Source organism: Cynocephalus volans, chromosome 16, assembly GCF_027409185.1.
Source record: "Cynocephalus volans isolate mCynVol1 chromosome 16, mCynVol1.pri, whole genome shotgun sequence".
Lineage (NCBI taxonomy): Eukaryota > Metazoa > Chordata > Mammalia > Dermoptera > Cynocephalidae > Cynocephalus > Cynocephalus volans.
In genome coordinates, this window is record NC_084475.1 from 47,155,834 (window position 1) to 47,171,489 (window position 15,656).

Genomic DNA, 15,656 nt, shown 5'->3' on the forward strand with positions numbered 1-15,656 from the left:
GTCTTCAAATTTAAAAGTACGAGACCCCCTGCCTCAACCTAACTGCTTCAGATAGAGTTGGCTCCTCCTCGCTGACATGAAATCCTGTAAAGCAAATGGTATGTCTCCTGGTCACCATCAATCTCCTGCTCTTTTCCAGCCAGAAAAACGGCAAGTATTATTTGCTAGCTATCAATGGAACCTCTGCAAGGAGGTTACACCAGGACAGCCTGCTCGCTGCTTCTCCAGCCTAGCCAGGGAACAACTGCCACCACCGCAGGCTGGGTTAACAACACTACTCAGAACAGTCCCCTTCAACAGGTAGGGGAACTCTCAAACAGGCAGCTGCTCAGCTGACTCTGCTCCATGGGAACACCACCCTGGAAATTCCACAGCTGGAGAGTACTTGAGAATTAGTACCACGGTTTCCAAAGTAACCTGTGATTCCTCAGAATGAAAGATAAGTAGGATACTTTGGTTCTCATAGGGAAATGTACAGGAGTAACAGGAAACTTGAGCACCTCTTTTCATTGGAAACGGAAGGTTTGAAAACTTAGATTTTCTTCTGGACTTCCGTGAATGATGCTCTGACATACTGTCACCAAAGGGCTTTGCACTGTCCACCTGAAAGTAAAGAAATAAGACTTGAACACACCATAGTTTGTATTACCCTCTCTTCATTATCCAGGAGGCCTTTCGCCCCCTTGATCAATGACTGCACAGGTTAGAAAAGAGAAGGATGGAAAACAACCTAAATCATAATCTCCAGGTATGTTACACATTATACCCAATAGGAGAAACTCTGTCCCTATCTTCATTGAGGTTTCACTGAGGCTAGAATATTAGGATATAGGCTAAATGTTAGCATAAAGAACTAGAGTTGGATACAAATTACATCCTAACAATTGGTAAGGATCAAGCACAGAAAAAGAGCAAGTCAAGCTTTATTTCATTTTTTTTTTTTTCCCTAGTGACTGGTTGGTACAGGTATCAAACCCTGGACCTTGGGGTTACCAGCAAGCACCATGATCTAACCAACTGAGCTAACCAGCCAGCCCTTTATTTCACAATCTTTTAAAACGGGACAGTTTGGGCCGGCCCGTGGCTCACTCGGGAGAGTGTGGTGCTGAGAACACCAAGGTCCTGGGTTCGGATCCCATATACGGATGGCCGGTTCGCTCACTGGCTGAGCGTGGTGCTCACAACACCAAGTCAAGGGTTAAGATCCCCTTACCGGTCATCTTTAAAAAAATAAATAAATAAATAAATAAAAATAATAAAAATAAAAAAAAATAAAACGGGACAGTTTCATGTTCCTAGACGGTTTGAGCAGTGCTGGCCTGGGGGTGGGTGGGTGTGGCAGGCTCTCCCTGACAGCAAGGGATTGCCACAAGGTGACATTTCCGCCTTCCACATTCCCTTCTGGTCTGAGTGTCTATAGTTTTGAAAAAAGAATAATTATAACTATATATAACTATAATAACTATAACTATATTATTATAATATTATTTTACTTATGGAAACTAACCATATTTTCCTAAAGAAAAACTGGGCAACATGATCCGTAAACAGGTCAAAATACATGTAATAGGGACTCTTCCAGATTATTTACAACACAGAGTTCCTGGATTTTTTAAATCTTTTTTATTTCTGTTATTTTTTAAAATTTCAATAAGGCAGGTTATAATGTTACTTTTTATTCTACTTCAAGAAATATATTTAATTTGAATTTCTAGTTTTTACAATATCAAGTTCTCTGAATTTTAATGCTTTTACTTCTGGAAACATCACCTATCACTAGGAAATCTGGCTAAATAAAAGAATTAATATGTAAAAATCTCTTATAAAAGAGCATGGCACATAGTAAAAGCTGTATAATAATTTGTTATATATCAAGCAGGTTTTAATTCCCTAAGTAATGTACCAAGATTTTAAGATTATTTAGTTCGTAATGGTATGGACTAAAATTATATTTTACAAAAATTTACATGGAATAGAATGAATTGGACTGTCCAATAAACTCAATTCAAAATATTTTTATGGAGCCATGTTTAAAGATTGGTTGCTAGATTTTTGACAGATATCTTTACCAAGGCCACCAAAAAGACAACAGCTGTTCTATCTTTCTGTATCTGTAGATAGACAGTATCTGAAGATAGCTGTTTTGTAGTTTCTAGCCAAGCTCTGTTCTGCCTACCAACCAGCTCTTTAAGTCGGTTTTTTCTTCAAGGTCATCTTAACAGCACCTTGATTTTGACACTTACCACACTTAATAGCCTGTGACCTTAAGTCAAAATATCAATTTAGCAATCTGATGTTAACATTCTGGATTAAGTTCAGGAATGGTTGAACTTCACTGTAACAGTTAATGTTCTGGAGAATAAGTTATCACTTAGAACACGGAATGGTGTTCATGAAGAATATGAAATAACAGAAAATGCTTTTAATGTTAACTGGAATACATCAGGAAACTAATCTGTATATACAGTATAATTACAACTTTGTGGAAAAATAAAGCCTATGTATACAAAAAAAGATGGAGAAAATGCATCGATTTAAATTTAACCATGATTTTATTATGCTGGTGAGCGTATGGGTAATTTTTTCTAGAATTTTTCAATATTTCCTATTACTTTGATAGTAGAAAAAATATTTTAAGGAGATTAAGAGAACTAGTGTAATTATATTTGGCCACTACTAAATCTAAGACGACTTTAATTAAGGCTTTGAGGACGGCACATCATTACTTCTTCCTATAAACCTACTTTTCCTGCTCTTCAAAGTATAGCCACTGAGCACCAATCTCATTAAGAAAACTCAAGCAGTTTTCTTAAAAACTGCTGAAGCTTTAGTTTTTGATTGATACAGAGCACATGCTAGTCTTTGTCATGAGTCTCTAACTGGCTCTTCACTATTTCAAATAATGGCAAGTTACCATATGTAGACATCATACTCTATGAATAATTTTCAAAAATTAAAAATAGGAGTGGCTAACATTTTAGATCAAGTCCTCTGTACAAGACACCTTTAGAGGAGTTTCCTGACGATGACACTGGAAATGAACATAATATAATCACAATTATTACTCCATTTGAATTCCCTCTTTAATATAGCTTTTGTTCTATCCACACCCTCACCATTCCAAAGTAGTCTGAAAAATAATTTTAGGCTCACATGTCTAACTACAAATGGAGGCTTGCTTCCTCCGGAGATTTTGAAATTATTTCCAAGGTTCAACTGAGCTGGCTGGTCCTGGAAGAAATGTCTGGTGGAATATGGAGAAGGTGACCGGGATAGCATTTCTCTGGGCTGTCTGTCAAGAGTATTCTCCTTTGGCTTCATCTTTATATTACTTAAGGGGAATATTGGTCCATGTGATGTAGATAAAGGCCTTCGTGACTTATATCTTTCTCCCTGAAACCAAACAAAGAGACAACTTTGTTTAAATGGAAAAAAGAAGAAAATTCAATAGGAATATAACTATATTTAATTGAACTTTTAAAAGCCAAGGTAGAAGATTGGATGTCTCAGATTTACATAACATGAATTTAAGGAAGGTCATTTCTCTATTTTTTTTTCCAGTTCAGCTTAACATCACTAGTATTTATAATTTGCTATTATAATATATTTCAACGAATAACAGTGAGATTTATTTGTATAAAAGGAGAGAAAGTATCAGACACCTCCCCGCTCCAGATGATAGATCCGCAGATAATTTGGCATATACTTAGGTCCAGCAATTTCATTTCAAGGAATTTATTATAAGGAAATAATTATGGCGTATATAAATGTGGTGTATATTAAATGTACAAAATAAATATGGTGTATATTAAAAAAATACTTACAATAGTTTAAAAATTAGAAACCAGTTGTTTTGGTAAGTGCGCAATTGCCTCTCAGCTGCAAACCCGCCTCAGCTCTACAATACTGAGTCAGGGACTGGGCAAATCCACTTTGCTTTTCCAGCTGTTCTATTAGGCTCGGGCACTAGAGGGCACTAGAGGGAGACCGCAGGCTGGAGAAGACAGGGCTGGCTACTTCCAGTGTTCGTTCTATTCTTGTTAGCATCACCCCAGCAAGCATTCTTCACCTTGGCAGCAACAAACGGTTCCAGTTTACAGTTTCTCCCCCATCATTCCAGAACCAGCCTCATCGCACCCCCTCAGACATACCAGCACCATGTGGCCAGAGCCCCCTAATGATAGATTTGAGTCTAGACCCACCGGGTCTAGACCCTCCAAGCTCCTGTGGGACCCGCAGTGAGCAGTGCCCAGGAGAGCGTCTCTCCCCAGAGTTCCGCATCCCATTTCGGGAGGTGGGGTGGGGGGTTCTCTTCATTAAGCGTCTATGTTCTTGATGGTCCAACCTCTTGCGTTTGTTTCCCCAGCCCTTGGGGTGGAAGCTGTTTCCCGCAGTTACTGTCTGTGTCACTTCAGTGTTCCCCTTTCATCTTTCAGTCGTCCAACCCTTGTGTAGCCATTTTTTAACATTAAATCTTTCTGTTAAAAAAACAAGTATGGTTTGGTTTCCCAACTGAACTATGACTAATATATCAGGTAAGTGCTTAACAAAAGAAAAATGATCGGCCAAACAAATCATGGCATTTCCATGAGGGAATACTATGAAACCATGAAAGATGTCTGTCATAAGAATACTTAAGGACATGAGAAATTGTTCATGATATATTAAGTGAAAGCAGAAGAGCACAAAATAATATGTAGTGTATAGTATAATCCCAGTCTTTTAAAATAAAAAGCATGTGTGTGCATAATATATTCAAAAAATTAGTCATGCTTATCTCTAAATGGTAAGAATGACAGACGATTTTTATTTTTATTTTGTCCTTTTTTTTGCATTTTCTAATTTTCTAAAATGTAATACTTTTGTTGTAAGGAAAAAGCAATAGAAATTATTCATTTAAAAAGTTAACACTTAACGGAAGACCTATACGAGGAGGTTAAAACAAGATTAAAATGGTGGAATGGAAAAGAATGAAAGATAGACTGAAAAATCACCGTGAACACATAAATAAATTGGGGGAGAGTAGAGGGAAAATAAGGAAAACTAAAAATCAACTAATGCCTTCCTTAAAATTAATCATTGGAGCTCAGTTGGTTAGAGCACAGCCTGATAACCCCAGGGTCATAGGTTCGGATCCCACACCGGCCAGCCGCACCCCCCCCTCCAGAAAAAAAATCTTAAAAAAAATTAATCATTGGTCTCCCATTATATGAGTTATGCCAGGAGAATTGATAGATTTGCACAGATTAGTGGCCCTTCTCATTTAGTACCCCTTAGCCTACCACCTACATTTTCAAGGTATTATCCAGGACCACAGGTGATATTTAGGATGAGCATTTTGTTTCACTTATTCATTTTACTCTCCCTCGTTCCAAAGTATTTAAAGAAGCTTTACAAATTGCCTTCATTCCGTCTCCATCTTGTTCTAGAAAGGATTTTAAATGGCTACAAAATTATGTACGAGGAGGTAAAAGAAAAACAGAAAGAAATCAGGGTGAAGGAGCAATTACGGTTGAAGAAGAGAGTAAAAGGGAGGTAGTGTTCATGGATGCTCTAAGACGCTTCCTGCTTCACAGGCCACAAATACAACTCTGAGCATGAGCCTCAGCAAAAGAAAAAAGGAAACGCTATTGTGTGTAAGTTCGAAAGTCAAAAAAAATGAGTAAAAGTCAAACAACAACAACCAAAGCAAACTAACCTACTTACATCAAACTTGTGATTTTAGCTTCTGATCACCCTGCTCTACCCACCACACCACGCTGACAAACACATATGCCAAACATATTCACTCTAATGTGACAGGCTGAGCACACAGTTCGAATACAGAAATTCAAACTTAGCAAAACTCTCCAGGTTTCTATTTGTTCAGTTGCCTCTAAACTTGGTAAACTGAAGTTGGACTAAAAATTTCTAAATTTGTAGAGAAAGGGCTGAGCCCGTGGCGCACTCGGGAGAGTGCGGCGCTGGGAGCGCGGCGACGCTCCCGCTGCGGGTTCGGATCCTATATAAGAATGGCCGGTGCACTCACTGGCTGAGTGCCGGTCACGAAACAGACAAAAAATAAATAAATAAATAAATAAATTTGTAGAGAAAATTCCTGTTATTTCTACCACTGGCTTTTTGATTATACTTACAAGAAATCTGTTTCTATGCAGAAGCACACATTCTCTGATGGCTGTCCTTGTAGAAAACTCTATTTTGGGAGCAATACCCTAAAAACAAAACAGCATAAAAGAAGGAAATAAAATTATTTTATCTTCTCCCATCTCATTCTAACTTGAACCCTCACGTAAGAACCTAACTGCTCTTCTGTGTGGTTGGCATAATTCACACACATTATGTAAAACATATACGAAATAAGAATAGCTAAACACTTATGTAATCTGTATGATGTATCAGACCCAGGCCTAAGTACTTTGCATATATTAACTTATCTAATCCAAATACAACCCGATGAGGTAGGTCCTAACAGTATCGGCACTTAAGCACAGTTTAAGTAATTTGTCCATCGCATAACGGTAGAGCTGGTAACTGAACCCAGGCAGTTTGGCTCCAGTGTCCACGCTATCAGCTACTCTACTTGAAACACTGGACCATGGAATTGAATAAGATTACCTAGGGGAAGGGACAGATACAGGTTCTCCTTCCCTACCTACCTGCTTTGAAAGACTTCCTTTATATCTTATACTAAATATTTATATTCATCAGAGCTACTTATACACTCTTCACTTGCTTTCATTAATGGCTACTTTTAAATATTTTTAATTGACACATAATAATTGTACCTGTTTATGGGGTACAGTGTGCTGTTTCAATACATGAACACAACGCATAATAGTCAAATCAGGGTAACTAGCATATCCATCACCTCAGTTATTCATTATTTCTTTGTGGTGAGAACATTCATGTTTCTATTTTTACTCAGTACCATACCATCTAAAATACTGTGTTATTTATATATATTTATATATACCTTATCCTATTTAATTTTTATAATCCTATGAGGTAAGTACAATTGTTATCATCATAACAGGTGATAAAACTGAGAAATGGACAAAAATGGAAACAATCCAAATGTTCTTCATGGGTGAATAGATAAACTATGGTGTATCTGTACAGTAGAATCTACTCAATAATAACAAAGAACAAACTACTGACACACACAGAACTACATGGACGAACCTCAAAGGCATTATTCTAAAGAGAGAAGCAAGTTTGAAAAGGTTACATTCTGTATGATTCCACTTACATGACATTCTGAAGAAGACAAAACTACATAATGGAGAACAGACTAGTGGTTAGGGGTCACATGAGGAAGATTTTTGGGGTGAAGAAACTGTTCTGAATCCTGATCATGACAGTGGTTTCACAAATCTATACATGTGTTAAAATTCACAGAACTGTACACCAAAAAAGTCAGTTTTACTGTATGATGATTTTGAAAATACAATTATTTATCTTAAAAAACCTGAAGCTTAGAGAGACATAAAGCAAATCTCCCAAGGTCATATGGCTTATAAAGGGCCCAACAGGGATAGGACCTGGATCTGATTGAGTTATACTGTCTCCAGCTGACCCCATCGACTCACCTGGAGCCCCTCTGAGCAAGACCCCTCTCTCTGCTCTACTCGCCCCCAGGGAACCCCTGCCCTTTCTTCTTTCCCATCCAAATCTTCTCCATCTCTTAAAGCCTGGCCTCACTCTAACTCCTCCAGGTAACTCCAAAGTGATTTCTCTCTCCAGCCTCTAATATTTCATTTTCATTTATGTAACTTGTACTCCAGGTGCTTCCAAAAAGGATTTGCACCAGCTGAAGCCCTAGAGGGAAAGGAAGCCAAAATGTACTGCATGCTTTCTACATGTTCCAAGTGCTCTTAGGGGCTTTCACATGTGTGATCTCACTTAATCCTCACACAACCTATGCAGCAAACAATTGTATCCCCATGTTACACACAAGGAACAGGCTGGTAAAGCCAGAATTTGAAACTCTGCCCAACTGCAAAGTCCACCTACTTTCTATTACCCCATGCTGCCTCTCCAGGGACCTCATGCATAAACTAGTCCTCTTGTTTCCTGTGCATTCCTTCATTCCTATGTACATTCATTCCTGTGCATTCACCTTGCCTACACGGCAAGTCTTTATAGGAACAACCTATATCCTTAGCTCCATTTTTTTGTTTTTGCCTCTAAAATGCACATTATACCAGCAAGAGTGCAACCCTGGATTGACAACTCAAGAAAAGATTTCTGGCCCTCTAAACACAGAGGCCCACTTGCTTACAGAGTCAGACAATCCAAGGGGACATTTGATAAAGAACATACAATAATATGAGGAGACCAGGCACATCTCCTGTTATCAAGATGGCCCACATGAAGAAGAAGGTGGGGAGAGTTCCAGGGTCCACAGTGCTACTGGTAGAATCACAAGACCCTCATATGTGTGCCAATCCCCAGGCCCCCCATGGCCCAGTGGCCTGAGCCTGAACAAGTCATCTCTTGAGCCACAGACTTGTGCAGTCTTCTCATTGCCTCATAGGAAAGCAGTATTAACTCCTGAAAAACAGCACAATAAGTAATAACAGCTCTCACTTATTGTGCACTTAACTATATATTAGGTATCGTGCAAAATACTATTCATATATTACATCATTTAACACTCACAATAATCCTAAAAGGAATGTACTATTACAGTCCCATTTTACAGATGAGAAAACTAAGGCACACAGAGATTAAGTAACTTACCCAAAGTCACACAGCCATTAGTGACAAAACTGGGATTAAACCCAGACAATCTGACTCCACACTTAACCCCTATACATGCAGCTGCCTAGGTTTCCAGATTCCTGATCCACTTTGCCTAGAGAGGAGGAGGGAAGTCCACTGCCAGTAAGGAATCCACACTGTGTAACACATTCTTATTCACCTTATATGACCTCCACTTCTTACAATGACTTACAGACAATAAAGAAGAATGTGGTTTTTTCATAGCGGTGCCACTTTCAGCATAACAGTTTGGAGATGAAACTGAGAGACTATATCTTGTCCAATCTCTTTAGCAATGAAATGATGGTGATGATAGATAGGTCAATAAACAGACTTAGTAGGATTTTTCTCAAATCATTACACTAAAGAAAAATATAAATTATTAACTAAAAGTTAATAATTTTTAAAAAATACTCTCTCTGCTCACTTTACAAATTCAGTCTTAACCTAACATGAGAACACATTAAATCCCCCCCCCAAAATTCTTGACTTCACCAGGAAAAGAAAAAAAAAAAAAAAGACTGTTAAGTTTAAGTAGTGAAATAAAACAACAAAATATGTAAATACAAAGAAAAAGTCACATTCTACTGGAGGAAATAAATTTAATTATTAATGAATTGATAAATTAAGAGAAAATAAAGTGAATAACTTGCCTGTCCTATACATGTAATTCATTCTCCCTTCCTACAATAGTAATGAAAAGAAATAGGATACCGGGCTGAAGTAAATACGAGAGAAGTGCCATCGTGCAGTGACTAAGAGTCCAAACCCTAAAGTCTGACAGGCCGGCATGAGAATTGAGAATCCCTGCTCCATCACTCGCCAGCTCTGTGACCCTGAGCACACTTCTGAAACTCCCCACATCAACTTCCCCACCCATAAAATGGGGGAAAGAATAGCAGCCACCTAACAAGGTAAAGGGGGATTCAACAGCGTAATCCATGCAATGAGCTCAGTATCTAGTGCCTGGTATCTAGTGAGCACAAAATGAGAATGAGCTACCATGAAAACTTTGGCAGTTGGTTTTACTTTGCTTTATAGAACATTTGAGAGAAATTGAGCCCCTCTATCATTTTACAAATTGTTTAATATAGTTTGATCAACTTAATTGTAAGAATCAGTACTTTGCCTCTAATGCACAGATATCTCCATGCATTTTTAAAGCCCCCGTACTACCTGTATTTATAAATAACCTGTATTTATGATTACCTGCATTTATAAATAACTATAAATACATCTTCCTATAGGTTTTTCTTCCTAGTTATGCCCATAAAGTTAAACAGACATAACACTTGAGAAAAATATAAAAAGCATGTTTCTCCTTGTCTTGATATTTAGGCAGATACTAGCCCAGTATCTGTAGATGGCTTTTATGTAACAGAATGTGGGCAAAACAAAGTTAATATAATAGAGTATCCCCCACCTGATTCTCATCAATTTTTATTCATTTTTAGATTCTGAAGAGCAATATCGCAGTAACTCAAAATACTAAGGGCAAGCATCTCACATGTACCATGGATATAAATGGTATACAAAGATGATCTCAGAGGAAAAAAAATGGTTTCAATATTTACCAAACCATCGAAGATAATGGAGGGCTTAAAGTTTTGGTCACAGAAATTCTGATAGGGCAACTTTGATGAATGCTTGCTATTTGAGGTATTAGAGTTAGAAGCTCTGTCATTGATTGTAACTTCATAGAACAGAGACCCTGCATGCTATACATTCTGCACAATACTCTCAACAAAGTGAAGACAATAACATATCATTAAATAATAATAGCAATTCATGGGGCAGTAACAGAAAAATTGAGTATTAAATGTGCTTTTTATAATTCAAAAAGATGTGGTCCTTAAAATCGAGGTCATCTAAGTGACATAAAAGTTGAGAAAACTACCAGGATAGCTGAGGAGATAGAAATCATCACAGACAGCACCAAAATGGATATTTTAAATCTGGATTCAGATAAAGCCCCCCAGACAAATTATCAACTGAATGAATATCTGCTGTGTTTTTTAAGATCCTTCAGTAATATCAATTTATGAGGTTTTGTCAGTTTCTCCTCCGTCAACAGATGAGTGGATAAGGAAAATGGGGTATGTATACTCAGTGGAATACTACTCTGTCATAAAAATGAATGAAATTCTGCTATTCGCAGCAACATGGATGAACTTAGAGAAACTTATGCTAAGTAAAATAAGCCAGGCATAGAAAGAGAAATACTGCATGTCCTCACTCATAAGTGGGAGCTAAAATAAAGAAAGAAAAAAGGAAGGAAGGAAGGAAGGAAGGAAGGAAGGAAGGAAGGAAGGAAGGAAGGAAGGAATCACAACAATACATTGAACTTTCAAAAAAAAAAAGAACAGAACTGTGGTTATTAGAGGTGGGAAAGAGGGAGAGGGAGGAAGGTTAGCAAGAAATTAGTTAAGGGTCACAAAGATTGATTACACTTTGTAAACATGCATATACTAATTATCCTGATTTGATCACCACATATTGTACACATGTATGATATTCAATTCTATTCCTCACAAATACATATAATCAATTATGTTTCAATAAAAAAAACCTGTCAAAATACACATAAAATAAAATTGAAAGCTAATAAAAATTATGAGAAAACGATAAAAAAATAAACAATCAGTATATGTTGTATAAATGTTAAACACATTCTTAATAAAATAAATTCTAAAGAAAAACAATGGAGACCGTAATAGCTGCCTTGTCTACTTGAGAATTGTTAGGAAGAAAAAATAAGTAAAAAATTGAAAGCACAAAATAAATGAGAGGTAACATCATTATTATTTCTTCTCTATTTAGTCATAATAGGTATGAATAAAACACATCTTTCTATTAATCTACTAAGAGGAGGTCGAAAAAGCAACCTTTTTATTATCATGTGATAATGTGAATATGGCCATGATTTAGCCAGATTACATAACCACCTCTCAGATCAATCATGCAAATCAGTACTATTTGGTATCTTGAATTGGGCATCTAAACATGGCTACTAAACAGAACATGGGTACTAACCCAGATGAAGTGATCTGTCCCAGATCAACCCTGTTGGGAATAAAATACTCATGTCGCAGAATTTTTCTCCCAGCAGAAGCCCAGATGGGCACACATCACTTACTGGAAAACCTACAGCCGTCTTCATGAGCACCTCTCTACACTTCCCATGGTGCGAAGCTGTCAGCCTGGGCTCGGGGAAAAGAAAATCCCGTGTGTTTTCTTCATAGTAAGCCAACTTTTCCCACACTAGAAAGAACAAAGAAAAAGCCTGAGTATATGTATCTATACTTCCAAGTTTAACAAAATAAGAGTTCAGATATATGACAGCAGAGACAGCACTCAGATAAAAACAGACATTTTGATCCCAGTACCTGTTATTCAAGAGAATAACTTCTACTACTTTTTATCTCAGGTCATAACAGAGGAAAAAAGGTAAATGGGTTGCTCCCCAAAATGGAACAAAGAGGAAAATCTATCTTTCCATCCATCCATCCATTCTTTCCTTTGACTTCTGTTTTCTAAGGACAACCCCTGGGCCAAGCCCTCGTGATAGATCAGAAGCAAGGCAGATGCAGCTCTGTTCACACGAAAGTTACAGTTTAGACTGGGGTTCAACGTATTCTGTGATGCAGGGGTGGTATCTCGAGATACCAGAAAACTGGCCCAGAGGACAGCTACAACTGTGCTTCTCGGCAGGAGTGGTACCAACCCAGGGACATTTTGGACATCTGTGAGGAAATTTCATGGGCAGGAGCCAGAGGTGCTAGCATGTCCTGCAGTGTTCAAGACACTCCTGCACATCGAAAAATCTTCCCCATCCTGCATGACTTTCTAATGTCCTACCAGATATTCTTGCAGGCTAAAAACCATCATATAATTATCTGAGCCTAGAACCTAACCTTATGTTACATATAAATACAAAGTATTTTTGGCATGATTTTAATATACACTGAATTTTCCAGGAATGCAGGTACTTTGTAAATCAAGAAACAACTGTATTTTTTTTTTTTTTTTTTTGTCTTTTTTGTGACCGGCACTCAGCCAGTGAGTGCACTGGCCATTCCCATATAGGATCCGAATCCACGGTGGGAGTGTTGCTGCGCCCCCAGCGCTGCACTCTCCCGAGTGTGCCACGGGCTCGGCCCGAACTGTATTTTGTTTTGCTTGAGTATTTACCAAAACCTTTTCGGCATTTTGAAAATCATGTCACATCTAAATACTTCATTATGCTCAACATTCATATATTGATATATATATATATATATACATATATATATATATATATATATATATAGTTATGGTTTGAATGTGTCCCCCAAAGTTCATGTATTAGAAACTGAATCCCCATTTGAAAATCATGTCACATCTAAATACTTCATTATGCTCAACATTCATATATTGATATATATATAGATAGATAGATAGATAGATAGATAGATAGATAGATAGATAGATAGATAGTAATGGTTTGAATGTGTCCCCCAAAGTTCATGTATTAGAAACTGAATCCCCACTGTGACAGTATTAAGAGAGTGGGAAATCCTGTTACAGTCATTGAAAGGTGGGGATTTTTAGAGGTGATTAGAATGTGAGGACCATGCCCTTGTGAATGAATTGACCCATTCATGGAGTAATGGGTGTGGTTCTAATGGTTTTATAAGGAGAGTGAGTGAGCAGGTTAGCTTTCTCTTGCTCAGCCATTCCTCATGTGACACCCTCCATCTCTGTAGAGCCACCACCAAGAAGGCCCTCAGCAAATGTGTTCCCTGGACTTTGGGCTTCCCAGCCTCTGAAACTGAAAGAAATAAATTTTGTTTTCTTCATAAATTACCCAGTTTCGGGTACTCTGCTGTAAGCAACAGAAATGGACTAATACACATATCATTTTATTACATAGCACTTTCCTTTTATTTCTCCTCTGTATTACAGTTTATACTATTATATTTTTTGCAACAATTTGTGTAAGTTGATTCTATTAATTATGAATATTATTTCAATGTGGTAAAGGGATACTACAAAATATTCGTTACCAAAAGAAGATCTTGTGTCTAACAGGATTGACAACTACTGAGCTGAAGGACAGAGAAGCTGCCATCTGACACAGCAGGTGCTACAGAAGTGATTCGAACTGACAGTGGTCCCTGCACAGATCATCAAAAAGTAACTGTAGCCAATGAGGTAGTTTTGCTGTTTGATGACTGTCATCTTGCTTGTGAGAAGAATTCTGACGAGGGTTTTTTTGGTTTCTTTCTGGGGGGGGGGGGGTACTTCAACTGTAGAAAATAATTTACCTTACATCAAATAATATGATGGATGGATTAATTTCTTCTTCCTACTTATTCCATTTAATATGAACGTGTAGATTCCAATGGGGAAAGAATCAAAGTACAAAAAAAAGTATTCTATGTTTTTTTGCCATAATATCATTTCTTTCCACTCTTGTCCCCCCAGACATGCTCCAGCCACAACAGACTGATGACGTCCATGTACTTCCACAGATTATGCTCTTCCTTCCTTCTCATCTTGTTGAGACCCTATTCATCTTTTAAGTTTCACTCTAAATGTCTTATATTTTCTCCAACCCAGCAGATCCAAAATAGAACTCTTGACTTTCTCCCACAGATCAGCTCTGCCCTCGCCTTCTCTTCTGAGAAACCAGCACCAGTTGCTCATGCCAAAAATTTAGGCTTCACCTCCTGGATTCCACTCTTTCTCTCACTCCTTACATCAATCCATTCGCAAGTCTTGTTGACTCTGTCTCCAAAATAAATCTAAAATCTGTCCCGTTCTCTCCGTGTTCACAGCACCTTGATCCAGGCCCCCGCCACCTACCTCTCTCTCGCACCATGCCACGGCCTCCTAGTTGATCTTCCTGCTTCCAGTCTCTCTGGACTCTAATCCAGTCTCCACACACTTTATGTTTTAAATATATCAGTCTGTGCCTTTTACCTGCTTAAAACCATCCAATAGTCTTCCCATCTGTAGTGGATTGAATGATGTCCCCCTAAACTCCCTGAAGCTTGAAGTGTGTCCCTCAAGTTTTATGTATTAGAAACTTAGCCCCTGCTGCGACTGTTGAGAGGGTGGGAAATCCTATTATGGTCATTGAAAGGTGGAGCTTTGAAGAGGTGATTGGATTGTAGGACCATGTGGTAGTGAATGGATTAAAAATGGTGGTCAGGGGTGTGGTTATGAGGGCTTTAAAAAAAGAGAAGGGTCTGTCTCTCTCTTTGCTCTCTCTGCTTCCACCATCTTGCAATATGAGACCTCTGAGTCACTGTTGCCACCACCAGGTGGACTTTGGATCTCCCAGCCTCAGAAACTGTAAGCAATAAATTTCATTTTCTTTATAAATCACCCAGTTTCAAGTATTTTGTTATAAGTAACAGAAATGGACTAGTACACCATCCTATTAGAATAAAATCTAAGCATCTTACTCGAGCCTTCAAGACTCTATACAATGAGGCCTCTAATCGCCTGTTTCACTTACTACAACTCTCCCCCTTGATCCTTCCCTGTCATCCCTGCTGCCCTTCTTGTTGTCCCTCAAACACACCAATTTCACCTCTAACTTGGAGTTTTTCCCTACTCTTCTTCTCCCTGTAATGGTCCTTCCCCAGATATTTGCATGGTTGGCTCCCTCCTATCGAATAACAGGCTTGTTTTAAACGTCATCTCATCAGAAAGGTGGCAATCCAACTCAAAGGAGCATTCCTTCCCTGCCACTCTCTATCACATCACCCTGTCTTACTTTCAACATAATATTTATCACTGATACTTCTGTTCCTGGATTTATTTATGATCTGCTTCCATAAATGCTCCATAAAAGCAGTGACCTTGTCTTTTCTGTTCATACTCTATTTCTGGCAGGAATATCC

At 38.1% G+C, this 15,656-nt stretch overlaps 1 protein-coding gene across 4 annotated transcripts in view; it reads right to left on the reverse strand.

The window, feature by feature from the left end:
- The window catches only part of SPATA6L (spermatogenesis associated 6 like), a 57,013-nt gene that overhangs the window by 14,705 nt on the left and 26,652 nt on the right, over window positions 1-15,656 (reverse strand). For all 4 annotated transcript variants that reach the window (XM_063081152.1, XM_063081150.1, XM_063081151.1 and 1 more), the window contains 4 exons: window positions 11,900-12,024; window positions 6,135-6,212; window positions 3,154-3,393; window positions 501-603 (listed from right to left, as the gene is read on the reverse strand). In XM_063081152.1, the coding sequence (XP_062937222.1) occupies window positions 501-603; window positions 3,154-3,393; window positions 6,135-6,212; window positions 11,900-12,024 (546 nt within the window). The remainder of the gene's footprint in view (window positions 1-500; window positions 604-3,153; window positions 3,394-6,134; window positions 6,213-11,899; window positions 12,025-15,656) is intronic.